Source organism: Styela clava, chromosome 2 (assembly GCF_964204865.1).
Source record: "Styela clava chromosome 2, kaStyClav1.hap1.2, whole genome shotgun sequence".
Classification (NCBI taxonomy): domain Eukaryota; kingdom Metazoa; phylum Chordata; class Ascidiacea; order Stolidobranchia; family Styelidae; genus Styela; species Styela clava.
Genome location: NC_135251.1, coordinates 8,401,102 through 8,419,967, shown reverse-complemented (window position 1 = coordinate 8,419,967; position 18,866 = coordinate 8,401,102). Strand labels below are relative to the sequence as shown.

The following is an 18,866-nucleotide window of genomic DNA, read 5'->3' as shown; positions in this document are numbered from 1 at the left end:
AAGAAGAATCCCAACTCAGTGAATATCGCGCCCAATTCATTATAATTGAATTCACGAATATAAAAAAAATATTTCTAACTTCGTATATGATTATGGCGCGTTACTTATCGCATTTTTGACATTTATGTAACTACATGAGTTTTATTGATATCCGTATTTAGGGACCATAAAGCGCAACGGATAATAAGGCGCACTCTCTAAAATTGCTTAAATTGGATTCCAGGCGCACCAGGCTATAAAGCGCAACGGATAATAAGGCGCACTCTCTAAAATTGCTTAAAAATGATTTCAGGCGCACCGCAGGCTATGCCTATAAAGCGCAACGGATAATGAAGCGCACTCTCTAAAAATTGCTCAAACTGGATTTTGTGCAAACTTACGGCGAATCGGGCTAGGCGCAACTATTTTAAAGGATTATCGGGATACATTACAAAGCTATTAAATAACATAACTCTATGAATATTTTCCTGATTTGGTTATTGTATTTAAATCAAAAAAATCTTACAAAATAACCAAAAATTAAAAAAAAACATTCGGGATACTGAAAAAGTCGATCAACTTTTATTCGAGCAGTACAGTACAATACAAACGACACGTATTATTACAACATTGATAAGGTAGAATACTATCTCTTAAAAACATTAAAATTGCATCATTTGCATAATCAAAAACACTGCTAGACTAAAATAAAATGATTTCCTACCATTTCTTGGATATTCAATGAATTTTTGATAAATAGAAAAGGAAAACCCAAGGAAAACAAGAAAAGTTTTGCGCGCTGACAATGATTTTTTTAAACATTCTTAAAAATGACAAATTACAACAAAAGTTCAAAAATTAAAATGTCCTAGTTTTAAGTTTTAATTTGGCCAGTAAAGCATTTCTCAAAAATATGGACGCTTGTGTTGTATTACGAGACTTAACTTCGTCCTCCCAATGTTATACGGAAACTTACTTTTAATATATAGTTGTTTTTTCAAAAGTATACAAATTTTTTGCTTAAGAATTCAAATCATCCTATAAATTGTATCGATGGGGTCATCTTTATTTGTTCCTAATCATGCTAGAAATATATCATAGCTAACCATATATATATAATCGTTGAATATTTATTTTACAGTTCGATACATTAACCCTATCTGACAAAACCATGAAGGGTGAAGCATTCCGCAAATTTACTGAAGTTGCCTCAATTACAAATGCAAGAGAAGTATCGTTCATCAACTGTAGTCTAACAAGTGAAAAACTGAAAGTATTTAGGCAGGGAGCTGCTGACCGTGGCTTAAAAGTAAGAAAATGTAAACTTGTTGATAACGTTTTTTATCATGTTTTTGTATTTTCAAATGTGAATCGCACTTGATGAGTTTTGAATTACATTTTCTTCACATGCGATTTACATAAGTATTTATTAAATTAACGCTGTTTTGATCAACTGTCGTAAATTTGGGCTGTTTCGCAACAATTTTCTCCAGATTGTTGCTTAAATATGTTTTTTGGTTTAATTTATTGGATATTATATGCGGTGAGATTTTGGAATGAGTGGCGAATAAAATCACTTATATTTCTTTCTTTGAGTTCAGGCAGTTTTGTGTGATTCATGTATAAATAAGAGCATTAATTGAGAAAATCGGAAAAATGTCATTGCTCCATATGAACCAGGATTTTATGTAAATTTCAAATTACATTATACAATGGACGCAATGATAGTGTTAGGATTATCCTCGGGTTATATTTGGAATTCAAATCTGTTGGTATCACTCTTATAACGGTTTGAACTGCATTATCTTTTTTTTATATTATAAATGTCATGCTCAATGATCCGCCAATTTTTTTGTGATCCCATCGATTTACCGTGATACCCTTGTTTTTAAACACTGACCGATAAGTATGATTGCGTTCGCCGTAAATGATTTAACGCACTATGAAAAATCTATATATTTTACGCGAACAATGAGGTTGATTAGTCCTAGGATGATATTACATAAGACATGTATGGATACAACCATGTAAACTAACAACAATTAACAATAATCAATGCATTATTACTGGTTCGAATTAACTTAATTCGGATCTTACAAAAGTTTTACTTTGGTAATAGTTCAGATTGCAAATAAAAATAATAATAATAGCTGTATTTATATACTTTGTTATATGTGGTTCCAGTGTTAAATATTACGAACACAAATATAATAATATAAAACGATTTACAATATTTATCTGTCGCTAAATACGCTTGCATTGGAAAACATTACTGGTTTATTTTTTTACTAAAAGTTAATTCCTCTAAAAAATTAATATTTCGTTAATGCGTGTATATTGCAATACCACGAGAAGGTACATTCACACATCTCATGCTAAGCACTTATTATATGCAGCCCTAAGAATCTTGTAATGTGTCATGTATTTGCATTATTTAAGGCTAGTTTAGAGGGGGAAAAGTGCCAAACGTATCAAATAAAATCTTTCCGAGTTTTTGTATTTTGCAGCAACAAGAGGAATAGACTTTTTTTCGGTAATTTTTTATGACTCATCGAATATTTCAAGTTACGAGCAGCCATACGCTTCACATGTTCAAACACTCACATTTTCGTTTGTAACATTATACTACCATACTTGTGTTATATTTAAAAATTTATATAAGATCTTATAGTAAAATGATAATTGACAACTTTGCGCTGCGGATGCAAGGTTGGCGTTATGGTTGAGGAGATTCCTTGGAACATATTCTAAATATAACTTTTCTGAAACGCATAACCTATATTACTGGTAGGTTGAAGTGTAAACAAAATAAACTACCTTCTTTTAAATCTGAGTAATTATCAAATTATTAGATCTGTGTTAATTTGAGGTCACCCTATTTTCTATATACTTACGAGTATATGACCCCACAGAACCCGACTAACAAATATTGTTAGAATCTTCCGGCTGTTTAATATCTTACCCATATAAATTATTCGCGACAAATACATATTCAAGTTTTACTATCTTTATGTATAAAATATATTGTATTCAGAGTAATTGAAGTTCATAATTACATTCAAATTATTATTTCCATAATTATTTTTCAGATCAATACTTTATACATAGCAGACAAGATCATGGAGCCAAAAGCATTTCATGAATTCGCTCAAGTTGCCTCAACTGTTGAAGCAGGAATAGTGCAGTTTGTTGGCTGTGATCTGACATGTGAAAAGCTGAATGAATTTGCACAAGGAGCAACTGATTTTTCTTTGCAAGTAAGAAATTAGAATATTGTTGTTCAAATTTTTTTTATTTAATACATTTTAAAAATTAATCGTATCAGAGTATGTTTTAATTGTATTCTATACACAGGCGTACTTTACGAGATTATATGTTTTGATGCAAAATGCAAGGTAAATATTCCAAAATGTATGCAAATGAACTCTTCGTTCAAATTTTTGCATTCAGAAAGAATGGTGTAATTTAAATATATTTATTTGGGATAATATCCTGTGCATTTAAATAATCCAATAATAATTTTGAAAACAGAACGTCAACTGTGCAAAAGTCATGTTAAATTTTATTGCATTGAATTCAAGAATATGCTATATCTCAAACAGCGATATCAGCGATTGAACATATCGCGCTTTTGACATTAACTCCCTAAATTTGAATGATTCCAGAATTTTATGGACCATAACGCACACCCGACTATAATTTTTATGACGCATTGTCAATAAATTGCTAAGATAGTTTTTGTTTTGTCATACATATGGCTATACTTCAACGAGTTTTAGGGATTGTCGGGTCACAGTACAATGCTCAATAAACAAATTACTCAAAATTTTCATTGGTATTGTATTTTAATCAAAGACATCTTTCAAAACAACAAAAAATTTAATAAAGGATTTGGGAGACTAAAAGTTTTCTAAAACTTTCGCCGTTAACATCGGTTACTTATGAGACAAGCGAAACACGTAAGACAATTGGGATAATATTATATAATAGGATTACGTTTTGTTCGTCAACAAAATGAACATTTTGTTATTAGGGGCGCGGTTTAAAACTGATAGAAAGTTAACGCACTAGGACGATAGTGTTTTTACATCGTCAAAATCAGAAATCGTTGCACGTAAAGCCGAAATCGGCGCTCCGTCGTGTGTGAACCAAGATGGTGGACACTGGAATATTGTATGGAATATATTAGGCCGTAATTTTATATCAATTTTCCCTGTTTTAGTTCTATTACGAGTTCGTGGTGTCCGCCATCTTGGTTCACATAATACGGGAGTATCTAGGTTTTGGATTAGGACAAAACTTGGTTTTCCGATCTGGGATGGAGTCTTCCTAACCCAGAAAATCCATAGCGATTGGGCCAGAGAAAGGGCTTGGTTACCTGCTCTGGTTATGACGTACTTTGTCTACATCAGATATTTAGATGCTTATATAATGAAACTTAGGCAAATGGTTCAGGAATTATCCGGATTAACCGAACTATTAAAAATAGTCTATAACCAGAAAATTGATTATTGCTGAATGAGCAGAGTTTCTCAGAAATGAAATAACTGAGCCGGAATGATACTAAAATGTCATGGTTAGATAATTCTTATTAATTTATAAAAATAAGAAAGTCAATGAATTTGTCATTTTTTGTCTATGTACTATCTAATTGTACATGAAGTCCTATTTTTAATAGACACTAAACCTAAATTTGCAGAAATTCAGTATTTTCATTGAATTGTATTTGAATGGGAATCTCACGGAATGGTATGGTACAGGCATAAATTACCATGGAATGGGATCGAACAAAAAATATGTCTCATGGTCTAGTCAGAATATTACGTAATATTAACGCATTGTCAGGCCTCAAAGAACTCAGTGAATACACCACTTTCAAATCGCACGCATTGGAGTATGTCTCATTGAACCCCCGTCCTTTGTTTCCCATAATCACCAAATAATTTCAGACTTCTTGATGTCAAGATTAATAAAGCCCGTCATTTTGCCAACGTTACCCTTTGTCAGCAAATGATTCCCAGCATCTTTTGACACCTTCCATAAAAAAGTTTTTTTTTCTCCCTGTTCGAACGTGCCAGAATTACCAATCAAGTATCTCTGAAATCGATTTTTAGGTCTCTTTCCGCGAGATGTTGCTAAAGAGCGATAATTTCCTTCTCTCTCTTATACGATGTGGGCTGTCGAAACAAAATTTTCTACTTCTCTTCTATTTCCGTAAAAAGTATTTTTCCTACCCCTTTCAACGAAACAAGACTGGTAATCTGAATGCAAATTACGCATTATCGATCGTGGAAGTCGCGCAGTTGTAAACACATCAGGATTTTACTACGATATGTCGTCATAAGTTTACTGTCAGTTCCACAAAAACACTATTTATGAATTATTGGAAATATTTATTTCAGTCTCTTCACGTTAGTTCATTCAAGAAAGTGGCATTATTTCCATTGCAATGGGTCAAAAATAAATATTTGTATTTTGCATCACTATAGTATACAAAGATGTGAAAGGAACGACTTGTTTACTTTTCCAAATTGCGTTCTATCTGGCCTTCTCAAATGAGACATTAGTGAAATTTTAAATCAAAATAAGATGAAATATATCAACTTGAAAAGATGCCGAGGGTGTTTGCTCCCGGGTTTTCCCAAGAACTATGACGTCATAAACGTATTCTCGGCTTCAATGTCTCTATGGAGTAACCCCAGTTGTCGTTGCAATATCTCCTTTTTTGTGAATATGAGCTTGATAATTCCTATGTAGAGTGGTCAATGTAGGACCCAATACATCAGTTTTTGCCCAGTAGGACATTTACAATATTTTATTACGTTCTCTACTTTCTAAGCATATAAATAGTCAAATTCCAAAACTCACATGAAACATTTTAATTTCTGTGACGTATACTCTCGTTTAGTAAAAAAATAACCTAATAATACCAGATCATACATTGGGAAGACATAAAGTATTGATGCTCAATAAGTTACAATCAGGCATGACCCACACACACAATTTTTGTCATTTTTGACGAAGCCACGTAAAGCTTCAGGACGAACCTATCTGGTACCCATTATATGCCTCAGGATGGTGCATAAGGGCGTGCAATTAAAAATCTAGGGTCAACTCCTGATCTAGGGTCAAATTGCCTACCTGATATAATAGAATGGGCCGTTGGTATTGGGTATTCCACAGTAGACAACATTTAAAAAAAATTGACAGTGATTTGATCTATTTGAAGGGCTAAAGTAAAAATAATAACTGAAATGGCAAAAAGTTAGTTTCAACCACTCTGAAACGAACATCACACAACAGTTTGCATCGCTCTGCACGGCCACCATCGGTTTGCGGAGACGTCGTAACTCACCAAAAGACGAAATCAAACATCATAATACACGACTAATTCAGATATAGTACGTTCGCGAGAGTCGGTTTTCCACTGTCCCGGATTTACAATCATGGCCCAACTTATCCGTCGGTGAATTAGCGAATGAAATTATGATAAAAAGGAATACTGTAATACAGTATAGAGAGATATTTTGCTTTAAATATAATTTGGTCGATTGAAATACTGTTAGGGTAAAATTAAATCGAGTGTAAACAAATATATTTAAAGTAAACAGGAATTTAGGACTTTTGAATTCCTTTGGCAAGACCTGGATGGTCGAAAACGACGTCTATTAATCGAAAATATTCAGAGCGTGAGCGTTATGGATCGGACTAAAGGTCAAGATTCATATTATATATAAACCGTCTTATCGGTTTGCTAATCCCAAAAATAAACATCAGAAATAAACTCCCCCTGTTATATAAACCGTTTGCGACCCCTCTACATTGAATAAAGTTGATAGCGTAATGATGAACCTAGGAGAAATAATCAATTTTAATGAAAATACAAATCAACCGGACCTATTAGTAATTTTTCCTGAACTTTATCTGAGTGGCATCAATTACAGAAGCAAATGTATTTTGACATTTCACAACTAAAGTCTAGTAAGAGGCAAATGTAGATCCATTCGCCCGAGTATCTTCTTCTTTTTCATCACAGACTATCTTTCCTGTACGTTTAATAAATCCATTATTAAGGTATAATACTATCTCTTGAAAATATCTTAATTTGATAATGTGCCCTTTTATACACACTGTAAGACTAAATTTTTTAAAGGAAAACAATCAATGGAAAAAAAAATTTAAAAATTGAAAAAAAAAAATAGACTGAAAAGTTGCTTATAGCGGTCGAGATTCATATTATATTTAAACCATCTTATCGGTTTGCTAATCCCAAAAATAAACATCAGAAATAAATATTATATATAATGCTCATTACACAAATAATATTTTTATGGTTATTGTATTTTAATCAAATAAATCTTTCAAAACGACCAAAAATTAAAAAAAGCACTCAGGTCAGGAAACTGAAAAAGTCGCTCGGATTTTTACTCGATCAGTATTAATAGGTTTTATTATTTTAAAAATACAATACAAACGACACATAATATTAAAAACATTGATAATGTAGATTACTATATTTTTGAAACACTTAAATTGCATCATTTGCCTTTTCAAAAACACTGCTAGACTAAAATAAAATGATTTCCTAACTTTCTTAGATATTTATTGAATTTTTGATAAAAAGAAAAGGAAAACCCAAGTAAAACAAGAAAAGTTTTGCGCGCTGACAATGATTATATTGAAATGTTTTTAAACGTTCCTAAAAACGACAAAATACAACAAAATTTAAAAATTTGAATATCCCGAAATTTTAATTTTGCCAGTAAAGCATAAACGTTCTCAAAATTATGGGCGGTTGTGTTGTATCACGAGACTTATTTTCGTCTTCTCAATATTATACGGATAGTCACTTTTAATATATAGTTGTGTTTCAAAAGTATTCAAATTTTTTTGTTTAAAAGAATTCAAATCATCATATAAATTGCTCCGATGAGCTCATTTTTATTCGTTCCTAGAACTTCCTAATCATGCTAGAAATCATGTTTATGTACTTTCAAATGTGAATCACACTTGATGAGATTTGAATTACATTTTCTTCACGTGCGATTTACATGATTATTTATTAAATTAACGCCGTTCAGACAAACTATTCGTAAATTTAAGATGTTTCGCAACAATTTCCTCCAGATTGTTGCTTAAATATGTTTGTTGGTTTAATGTATTAGATATTATATGGGGCCACATTTTAAATTGAGTGGCTAATAAAATCACCTGTGTTTCTTTCTTTGAGTTCGGGTAGTTTTGTCCGATTTAAGTAAAAATAGGTGCAAAAAATAATAAAATCAGAAAAATTTCATTGTATCATTTTGGATAAATTTTAAATTACATTAAATAATGGACCAAATTATAGCGTTCGGAATATTCTCGGGTTATTCGATATTACAGAAACATTGCAATTTATTTTCATTTTTTTCAAAAGTGAATTTAAATCTGTCGGTATCACTCCGAACTGTTTGTACTCTATTATCTTGTTATCATATCCTAAATATCATGCTCGATGATCCATAATTTTTTTTTGTGATCCCATGGATATACCGTAATATGCTTGTTTTAAACACTGACCGATAAGTATGTCTGCGTTCGCCGCAAACGATTTAACGCACTGTGAAAAATCTATATATTTTAGCCGAACAATGAGCCTGATCATTTCCTAGGAAGATAAAACGTAAGAGATGTTTGGATACAATGAGGTAAATTACCAACAATTATCAATCAATGCATTAATCAATGCATTAATCAAAAGATCTTTCAAAACAATCAAAAATGAAATAAAAGATTAGGGATATGTAAAAGTCGCTAAATTTTTTGCCGTGAATATCAGTTATAAGTCAATAAATTATATTTCCGCAAATTATCCCGAGTCTCGCTATTATTCCGTCTTGTGACCCGAGGACGTGCCCCCAGCGTGAAAACTTGTTACTACTTTATCATCTTTGACATGGAGTGAAGTCAAGATAAATTTACGTCTCATAATAGAAGAAAAATACTATACGAGAATATTTAATATTTCGAAATCATTGTTTACCCCAAATATTTCAAACATTTTCCCAAAAAAAAATTCAAAACAATTCTTCCGCATTGACAACAATCACTTTGGCGGCAAATGTATATAAAAATTCTGCTACTCAGAATTGGCTGTTCAATCATTTGGATTCTTATTATTAAATTCGATAAGAACTCATAATTTTACTTTTGGATTATGCAATTTCAGTAAATTGAAAATGAAATATAAATATTTCTTTTTCTAAAATGACAAATCTTTTTAAATAGATACAAAACGCCAAATACGGTGCACCAAGATGGCGCACAACCTGATAACCCTAACCTGGTAGACATACTATGTTCAGGTTGTGCGTCATCTTGGTGTACATACCTCGGAAGCACCGGAAAACGTATCCGGAGGTGGGACTGCACACATTTTTTTTTTTTTTTGGAACTCGTGAGACAAATGAACTCATGAGACAAGCGGAATACGTACAAAAATTGGGACAAACTTTTTTTCAGATATTGTTGTTAAGTATAATAGATATTAATAATATATTCTGTCCGTATTTATTCTCCTTATATCACAATTATCCCTCTGCATGCGTATGTATTCAGCCTCAAGAAAAACGATACCTATTTTTTTCTCGCGCTCGGAAATTTGAGTTTACTGGGGAAAACGAGTTATTATATAATCGTCTTGCAAGTGATGCTAAAAATAATCAAGAAGTGAATACGCAACCAAAAATTTCTAGAATAAAATGCGGCATGATAAAATAGTAAAAACAAAACGACGGACACCATAAATTTACGACAAATCATGTTAAGACAATGTTAAATGCGAAATCTGTTGCAGACAATAACATATCGTCACCGAATTGCCGAATCAGACTTTATCCCAAGAATTCCGAACCCCATAAAAATGGAGATTTTGTGTGGCATGCTTATTCTTGCTATTGTTTCGTCATAATGAATTGTCATTGTCTAACGCAGGACTATTGTGATGTCACAAAAGCAAAATAAGATCTGGGAACTATTTTCGAGTTTTTGCATCTTAGATTCTATCTTATCGCTTATAAATTTGAAATTTACACTCCAGCGTAGGAAAGTGTACAATGGTGATATTCACTATGTTAGTCCAATTCACATTGATTGGCTTTTATTCAAGGATGCATTGCTCTTTTTTTCCTCATATTTTTTAGATATGGAAAGCCTTATTTTAGGTTCAAGAGCAGAGCGCAGTATATTGATGACATATATGTTTTGAACATAAACATAATGTTATTGAAACAGATAAGCTATTTTTTGGATTAGACATCGTAGACACTGGGAATTACATTTGTTTTTCAAATGTTTGGTTCTCAGGACTGGTGTATATAGTGAAGTTGCAAAATTGCGTATGTTCCTAAGTCATAGGCACATTTCTGCGTAAGTCACAGTGCGCCATTGTGACGTCACATACCTGCATCATACAAATTACCGTACATACTACGCACCCGGTATAATACTATCTCTTAAAAATTTCTTAATTCGATAATGTGCCCTTTCATACACACTGTAAGACTTAAAATATAAATTCTTGACTTTTTTTTAAAGGAAAACAATCGAATGGAAAAAAAAATTGAAAAATTGAGACTGAAAAGTTGCTAATTGCGGCATTCTATTGCAATTTTTCTGAATGCCGATTATTTTCGTCAGCGTTGCGTGGTAATAATAAATACCTTAATAAATAAATACCTCTATCTCCGTATTTATTATTTTTATATGACACATTTCCATCGACAGATGTATAACTTATGCCACGAGCACGACGATAACTAGTTTTTTTTTTATCTCGCCCGGAAATTTGGTTCCAGTGAAATAACAGTAATAAACTCTTCATTTGAGTTTTGCATTCCGAATAGTTTTTGTGGTAAATTGTGATAACTTCTTGTGAATTGCGGTTAAATAAAAAAAGTAGGTTATTAAATAGGCCAATAGTATTCTGTCAAATGCAACGTTATCAGTGGTTTAAAAGTCATGTTCTATTCTTTTGTATTAAATTCCCAAATGTGATATATCAAACCTCATATAATAATTATATCAGCACTTGAACACATCGCAATTTTAACATTTTTTTAAAATGGGTGGAGTTTCCGCATTTAAGGAACAAAATGCGCACCGGATTATATTGCGCAGTGTCAAAAAATTGCTTAGATTGTTTTTGTTTTAGCATATGAAGGTTCGACGATTTTTAGGCATCATCGGGTTACAGTACTGAGCTCATTACACAAATAACTAAATATTTTTATGGTTATTGTATTTTAATCAAAGGAATCTTTCAAAATAACAAAAAATTAAAAAAAAAAAGCATTTGGGAGACTGAAACAGTCGTCAAATTATTACCCGAGCAGTAATAATAAGTTTTATTATCTTAAAAATACAATACAAACGACACATATTATTCAAATCATCCTATAAATTGTATCGATTGGTTCATCTTTATTTGTTCCTAATCATGCTAGAAATACATCATAGCTAACCATATATATATATATAATCGTTGAATATTTATTTTACAGATCGAGAAATTAACCCTATATGACAAAACCATGAAGGGTGAAGCATTCCGAGAATTTACTGAAGTTGCCTCAATTACAAATGCAGGACAAGTATCGTTCATCAACTGTAGTCTAACAAGTGAAAAACTGAAAGTATTTAGGCAGGGAGCTGCTGACCGTGGCTTAAAAGTAAGAAAATGTAAACTTGTTGTTAACGTTTTTTATCATGTTTTTGTATTTTCAAATGTGAATCACACTTGATGAGTTTTGAATTACATTTTCTTCACATGCGATTTACATAGTTATTTATTAAATTAACGCTGTTTTGATCAACTATCGTAAATTTGGGCTGTTTCGCAACAATTTTCTCCAGATTGTTGCTTAAATATGTTTTTTGGTGTAATTTAATGGATATTATATGCGGCGACATTTTGGAATGAGTGGCGAATAAAATCACATATATTTCTTTCTTTGAGTTCGGGCAGTTTTGTGCGATTCATGTATAAATAAGGGCATGAATTGATAAAATCGGAAAAATGTCATTGCTCCATATGGACCAGGATTTAATGTAAATTTCAAATTACATTATACAATGGACGCAATGATAGTGTTAGGATTATCCTCGGGTTATATTTGGAATTCAAATCTGTTGGTATCACTCCTAACGGTTTGAACTGCATTATCTTTTTTTATATTATAAATATCATGCTCAATGATCCGCCAATTTTTTTTGTGATCCCATGGATATACCGTGATACCCTTGTTTTTAAACACTGACCGATAAGTATGATTGCGTTGGCCGTTAAATAATTCGACGCACTATGAAAAATCTATATATTTTACGCGAACAATGAGGCTGATCAGTCCTAGGACGATATTACATAGGACATGTATGGATACAACCATGTAAATTAACAACAATTACCAATAATCAATGCATCATTATTGGTTCGAATTAAATTAATTCTGATCTTACAAAAGTTTTACTTTGGTAATATTTTAGATTGCAAATAAAAACAATAAGTTTAAATCAAGATATAGCTGTATTTATATACTCTATTATATGTGGTTTCAGTGTTAAATATTACGAACACAAATATTTTAATATAAAACGATTTACAATAAATATCTATCGCTAACTACGCTTGCATTGGGAAACATTGTTGGTTTATTTTTTTACTAAAAGTTAATTCCTTTAAAATATTATTCTTTTGTTAATGCGTGTATATTGCAATAGCACGAGAAGGCACATTCACACCTCTCATACTGAGCACTTATCATATGCAGCCCTACGAATCTTGTAATATGTCATGCATTTGCAATATTTAAGGCTAGTTTAAAGGAGAAAAAATGCCAAACGCATCAAATAAAATCTTCCCGAGTTTTTGTATTTTGCAGCAACAAGAGGAATAGATTTTTTTTCCGTAATTTTTTATGGCTCATCGAATATTTCAAGTAACGAGCAGCCATACGCTTCACATGTTCAAACACTCACATTTTCGTTCGTAACATTATACTACAATACTTGTGTTATATTTAAAAACTTATATAAAATCTTATAGTAAAATGATAATTGACAACTTTGCGCAGCGGATGCAAGGTTGTCGTTATGGTTGAGGAGATTCCTTGGAACATATTCTAAATATAACTTTTCTGAAACGCATAATCTATATTACTGGTAAGTTGAAGTGTAAACAAAATAAACTCCCTTTTTTTAAATCTGAGTAATTATCAAATTATTAGATCTGTGTTAATTTGAGGTCACCATATTTTCTATATACTTACGAGTATATGACCCCACAGACCCCGACTAACAAATATTGTATTCAGTGTAATTAAAGTTCCTAATTACATTAAAATTATTATTTCCATAATCTTTTTCAGATCAATACTTTATACCTAGCAGACAAGATCATGGAGCCAAAAGCATTTCATGAATTCGCTCAAGTTGCCTCAACCGTTGAAGCTGGGAAAGTGCAGTTTGCTGTCTGTAATCTGACATGTGAAAAGCTGAATGAATTTGCACAAGGAGCAACTGATTTTGCTCTAAAAGTAAGATAATGGAAAATGTTTAATTAACTTTTAAAAATCAATCGTATTGATGTATGTCCTATTGTCCCCCATAATCACCAAATAATTTCAGACTTCTTCATGTCAAGATTAAGAAAGCCCATCATCACGCCAACGTTGTCTTTTGTCAGCAAATGGTTCTCAAGAATATTTGACATCCTCCATGAAAAAACTCTCTATTTTCTTCCTGTTGAAACTTGCCAGAATTACCAATCAAGTATCTGGAAAATGGATGGTTTTTGGTCTCTTTCCGCGTGATGTTGCTACAGAGCGATAATTTCCTTCCTCTCTTTAACGCTGTGGGTTGTCGAAACAAAATTTTCAACTTCTTTTCTATTTCCGTAAAAAGTATTTTTCCTACCCCTTTCAACAAAACAAGACTGGCAATCGGAAAGCAAACTACGAATTATTGATCGCGCCGTTGTAAACACCTCAGGATTTTACTACGATATGTCGTCATAAGTTTACTGTCTTTTACGCAAAAACACTATTTATGAATCATTAGAAAAGGTTTTTCAGTCTCTCCACGTTAGTTCATTCAGGAAAGTGGTAACAGGCTTTATTTATATTGCAATGGGTCAAAAAATATTTTTTTTATATTGCATCACTGTAGTATACAAATCTGTGATAGGAACGATTTGTTTACTTTTCCAAATTGCGTTCTATCTGACCTTCTCAAACAAGACATTAGTGAAATTTTAAATCGAAATGAAATGGGATATAGCAACTTGAAAAGATGCCGAGGGTTTTTTCTCTCGGGTTTTCCCAAGAACTATGACGTCATAAACGTATTCTCGGCTTCAATGTCTCTATGGAGTAACCCCAGTCGTCGTTGCAATATCTCCTTTGTTGTGAATATGAGCTTGAAAGCAATAATTCCTTTGTAGAGTGGTCAATATAGGACCCAATACATCAGTTTTTGCCCAGTAGGACATTTACAATATCCGATTACGTTCTCTACTTTCTAAGCATATATAAATAGTCAAATTCCAAAACCCACATGAAACTTTTGGGGCTCCCGAAATATGCGAACCAAGATGGCGGACATCGGAATGTAACATGTGTACTAGGTTAGGGTTAGGCCATAATTTTAGGTATAAATACTACGGGAAGCTCTTGGCTAGTCTTCGAACTGATAATAGGACTAAAATAAGGAAAATTGGAAAAAAATTATCGCCTAACCCTAACCTGTTACCCATGTTACGTTCCGATGTCCGCCATCTTGGTTCGCATACTTCGGGAGCACCAAACTTTTTTATTTCTGTGATGTATACTCTTGTTTAGTAAAAAATAGCCTAATATTACCAGATCATACATTGGGAAGAGTAAAGTATTGATGCTCAATAAGTTACAATCAGGCATGACCCACACACACATTTTTTGTCATTTTTGACGAAGCCACGTAAAGCTTCAGGACGAACCTATCTGGTACCCATTATATGCCTCAGGATGGTGCATAAGGACGTGCAAATAAAAATCTAGGGTCAACTCATGACCTAGGGTCAAATTGCTTACCTGAAATAATAGAGTGAGCCGTTGGTATTGGGTATTCCACAGTAGACACAATTTTAAAAGACTAGACCAGCGTTTCCCAACCTTTTTTGGTCGCGGACCATTTTCTCAAACGCGAAAATCTTTGCGGACTCAAAGTGCGTTTATTGCAACCTGTGCGAAGACGCAATAAAATCAAATACAACAGAATTGTAACGAATTTCAAAATCGAAAATTCGCTGCAATTACGCGTTCGTTAAAAAGAGCCGACTTTTTTAGTGTATAATTGGCTTTCTGTCGCACAATATTCAATCCAATGTCTTTCTATATTAATTTAATTGTGTTCATGGTAACTCGCGGTTGCGTGGACTTACGACAAGGTGAATACATTTCTTTTTTAAAATGCCAATCGGCAACCTGTGAACATACTAATGTGAGACTATATTGCCCGATTATATTTAGTTTTGTTACATATTTTTGCGATCGTGCAAATTTGTTATCGTTGTTAGAAAAATCTCACTATCTGTTATAAATTACCAGAAAGTAGAACTTGATTCAGTACTTAATAAAAATATATTTAAAATATATTAGTAAATGAAAAATGAATATTCACCGCCTTGCTTTATTATCAATTTAATTGTGATCATTTTAATCTGTGATTGTGTTGGCGAAATAAAAGCAATATTACCCAGAAAATGTCATGACAATCCATGGACACAAAAATGCGTGGTAAAGGGCCCGATTATATTTTGTTTTGATTCCTATTTTTGTGAATTCCACAAATCTGAGCTGTTCGTACAACACATACTAGTACTGTACTGCGTATCAATGTTGAGGCAGTAAAGCAAACAATCCTAAGGGAAGATGCCCTGGTATACGTATACTACGGTAGCACGCGAAATTTTGCGTTTTTCAATGTCTAAAAGAGCGTTTTTAATCGGTCGCGGACCATCATAAAACGAAACTTATGGTGTTCTCCGTTTTGTATTGCCGCTTTTCAATTTGGAAAATTCTGGTTGCCACCATCTATCGACGCGTGTGCCGACATGTGTGTTTACGTCGAAAATTCGTGAGTGAGTTGTGAAATCCAATCGTTTGAGTAGAGGACGCGCACAAGTGCAAGTGACCTGTCGCGTAACCTGTTACCAAATTTTCGAATATTAAATTGCTATTCTAATAGTTGAATATTCGAATATATGCCCAGCCCTACTCAGTAACGAGTAAATATTGACTCGATTAATGTTATGTGAATAAACTTGCTTTTTATGTTTTGAGTAAATTCCAACGTAAATCGTAAATTGGCTGATAGTTAAGTTCCGCAAAATCGTTTGCGGCTCGCACGAATTTCTGGCTCGTTGCTGACTCATTCAAACGCTCCGCGGACTCATTTGAGACCGCGGGCTCGGGTTGGGAATCACTGGACTAGACAGTGATTTGATCTATTTGAAGGGCTAAAGTAAAAAAAAATAACTGAAATGGAAAAAAAGTTAGTTTCAACCACTCTGAAACGAACATCACACAACAGTTTGCATCGCTCTGCACGGCCACCATCGGTTTGCGGAGACGTCGTAACTCACCAAAAGACGAAGTCAAACATCATAATACACGACTAATTCAGATATAGTACGTTTGCGAGAGTCGGTTTTCCAATGTCCCGGATTTACAATCATGGCCCAACTTATCCATCGGTGAATTAGCCAATGAAATTATGATAAAAAGGAATACTGTAATACATTTTGCTTTAAATAATATTTGGTCGATTGAAATACTGTTAGGGTAAAATTAAATCGAGTGTGAACAATTATATTTAAAGTAAGCAGGAATTTAGGATTTTTGAATATATGTGCAAGACCTGGATGGTCGAAAACTACGTATATAAATCGAAAATTTTCAGAGCGTGAGCGTTATGGATCGGACTAAAGGTCAAGATTCATATTATATATAAACCGTCTTATCGGTTTGCTAATCCCAAAAATAAACCTCAGAAATAAACTCCCCCGTTATATAAACCTTTTGCGACCACTCTACATTGAATGAAGTTAATGGCGAAATGATGAACCTAAGTGAATTAATCAATTTTAATGAAAATACAAATCAACCGGACCTATTAGTAATTTTCCCTTCACTTTATCTGGGTGGAATCAATTACAGAAGCAAATGTATTTTGACATTTCACAACTAAAGTCTGGTAAGAGGCAAATGTATATCCATTGCCCGAGTATCTTCTTTTGTTTCATCACAATAATTTAGACTATCTTTCCTGTACGTTTGATAAATCCATTGTTAAGGTATAATACGATCTCTTGAAAATATCTTAATTCGATAATGTGCCCTTTCATACACCCTGTAAGACTAAAGGAAAACAATCAAACGAAAAAAAAAATTGAAAAATTGAAAAAAAAAAAGACTGAAAAGTTGCTAATAGCGGTATTCTATTGCAATTTTTCTGAATGCCGATTATTTTTGTCAGCGTTGCGTGGTAATAATAAATACATTAATAAATAAATACCTCTATCTCCGTATTTATTATTTTTATATGATACATTTCCATCGACAGATGTATAACATATGCCACGAGCACGACGATAACTATTTTTTTTTTTATTTCGCCCGGAAATTTGATTCCAGTGAAATAACTGTAATGAACTCTTCATTTGAGTTCTGCATTCCGAATAGTTTTTGTTGTAAATTGTGATAACTTCTTGTGAATTGCAGTATAATGAAATAGTAGGGTAACGAATAGGCCAATAGCCTTCTGCCAAATGCAACGTTATCAGTTGTTTAAAAGTCATGTTCTATTATTTTGTATTAAATTCACAAATGTTTCTATATCTCAAACCCCATATATTTATTATATCAGCGCTTGAACACATCGCAAATTTAACATTTTTTAAAACTCGTAAAGTTTATTGATTTCCGCATTTTAAGGAACGAAATGCGCACCGGATTATATTACGCAGTGTCAATAAATTGCTTAGATTATTTTTATTTTGGCGTATATATTTTTAGGCATTATCGGGTTACAGTACTGAGCTCAATACACAAATAACTAAATATTTTCATGGTTCTTGTAATTTAATCAAAGGAATCTTCCAAAATAACCAAAAATTGAAAAAAAAAAAGCATTCGGGAGCCTGAAGAAGTCGCTCAAATTATTACCCGAGCAGTATTAATAAGTTTTATTATCTTAAAAATACAATACAAACGACACATATTATTCAAATCATCCTATAAATTGTATCGATGGGGTCATCTTTATTTGGTCCTAATCATGCTAGAAATATATCATAGCTAACCATGTATATATAATCGTTGAATATTTATTTTACAGTTCGATACATTAACCCTATCTGACAAAACCATGGAGGATGAAGCATTATGCAAATTTACTGAAGTTGCCTCAATTACAAATGCAAAACAAGTATCGTTCATCAACTGTAGTCTAACAAGTGAAAAACTGAAAGTATTTAGGCAGGGATCTGCTGACCGTGGCTTAAAAGTAAGAAAATGTAAACTTGTTGATAACGTTTTTTATCATGTTTTTGTATTTTCAAATGTGAATCACACTTGATGAGTTTTGAATTACATTTTCTTCACATGCGATTTACATAAGTATTTATTTAATTAACGCTGTTTTGATCTACTATTCGTAAATTTGAGCTGTTTCGCAACAATTTTCTCCAGATTGTTGCTCAAATATGTTTTTTTGGTTTTTTTTAATGGATATTATATGCGCGTCATTTTGGAATGGGTGGCGAATAAAATCACTCATATTTCTTTCTTTGAGTCCGGGTAGTTTTGTGC

General features: G+C 32.7%; 1 protein-coding gene across 1 annotated transcript in view; it reads left to right on the top strand.

Moving 5' to 3' along the window:
• LOC120336047 (uncharacterized) overlaps nucleotides 1-18,866 on the top strand; it is a 98,792-nt gene that overhangs the window by 24,322 nt on the left and 55,604 nt on the right. The window contains exons 12-16 of the mRNA XM_078119883.1: nucleotides 1,121-1,288; nucleotides 3,069-3,236; nucleotides 11,523-11,690; nucleotides 13,386-13,553; nucleotides 18,394-18,561. Coding sequence (XP_077976009.1) covers nucleotides 1,121-1,288; nucleotides 3,069-3,236; nucleotides 11,523-11,690; nucleotides 13,386-13,553; nucleotides 18,394-18,561 — 840 coding nt within the window. The remainder of the gene's footprint in view (nucleotides 1-1,120; nucleotides 1,289-3,068; nucleotides 3,237-11,522; nucleotides 11,691-13,385; nucleotides 13,554-18,393; nucleotides 18,562-18,866) is intronic.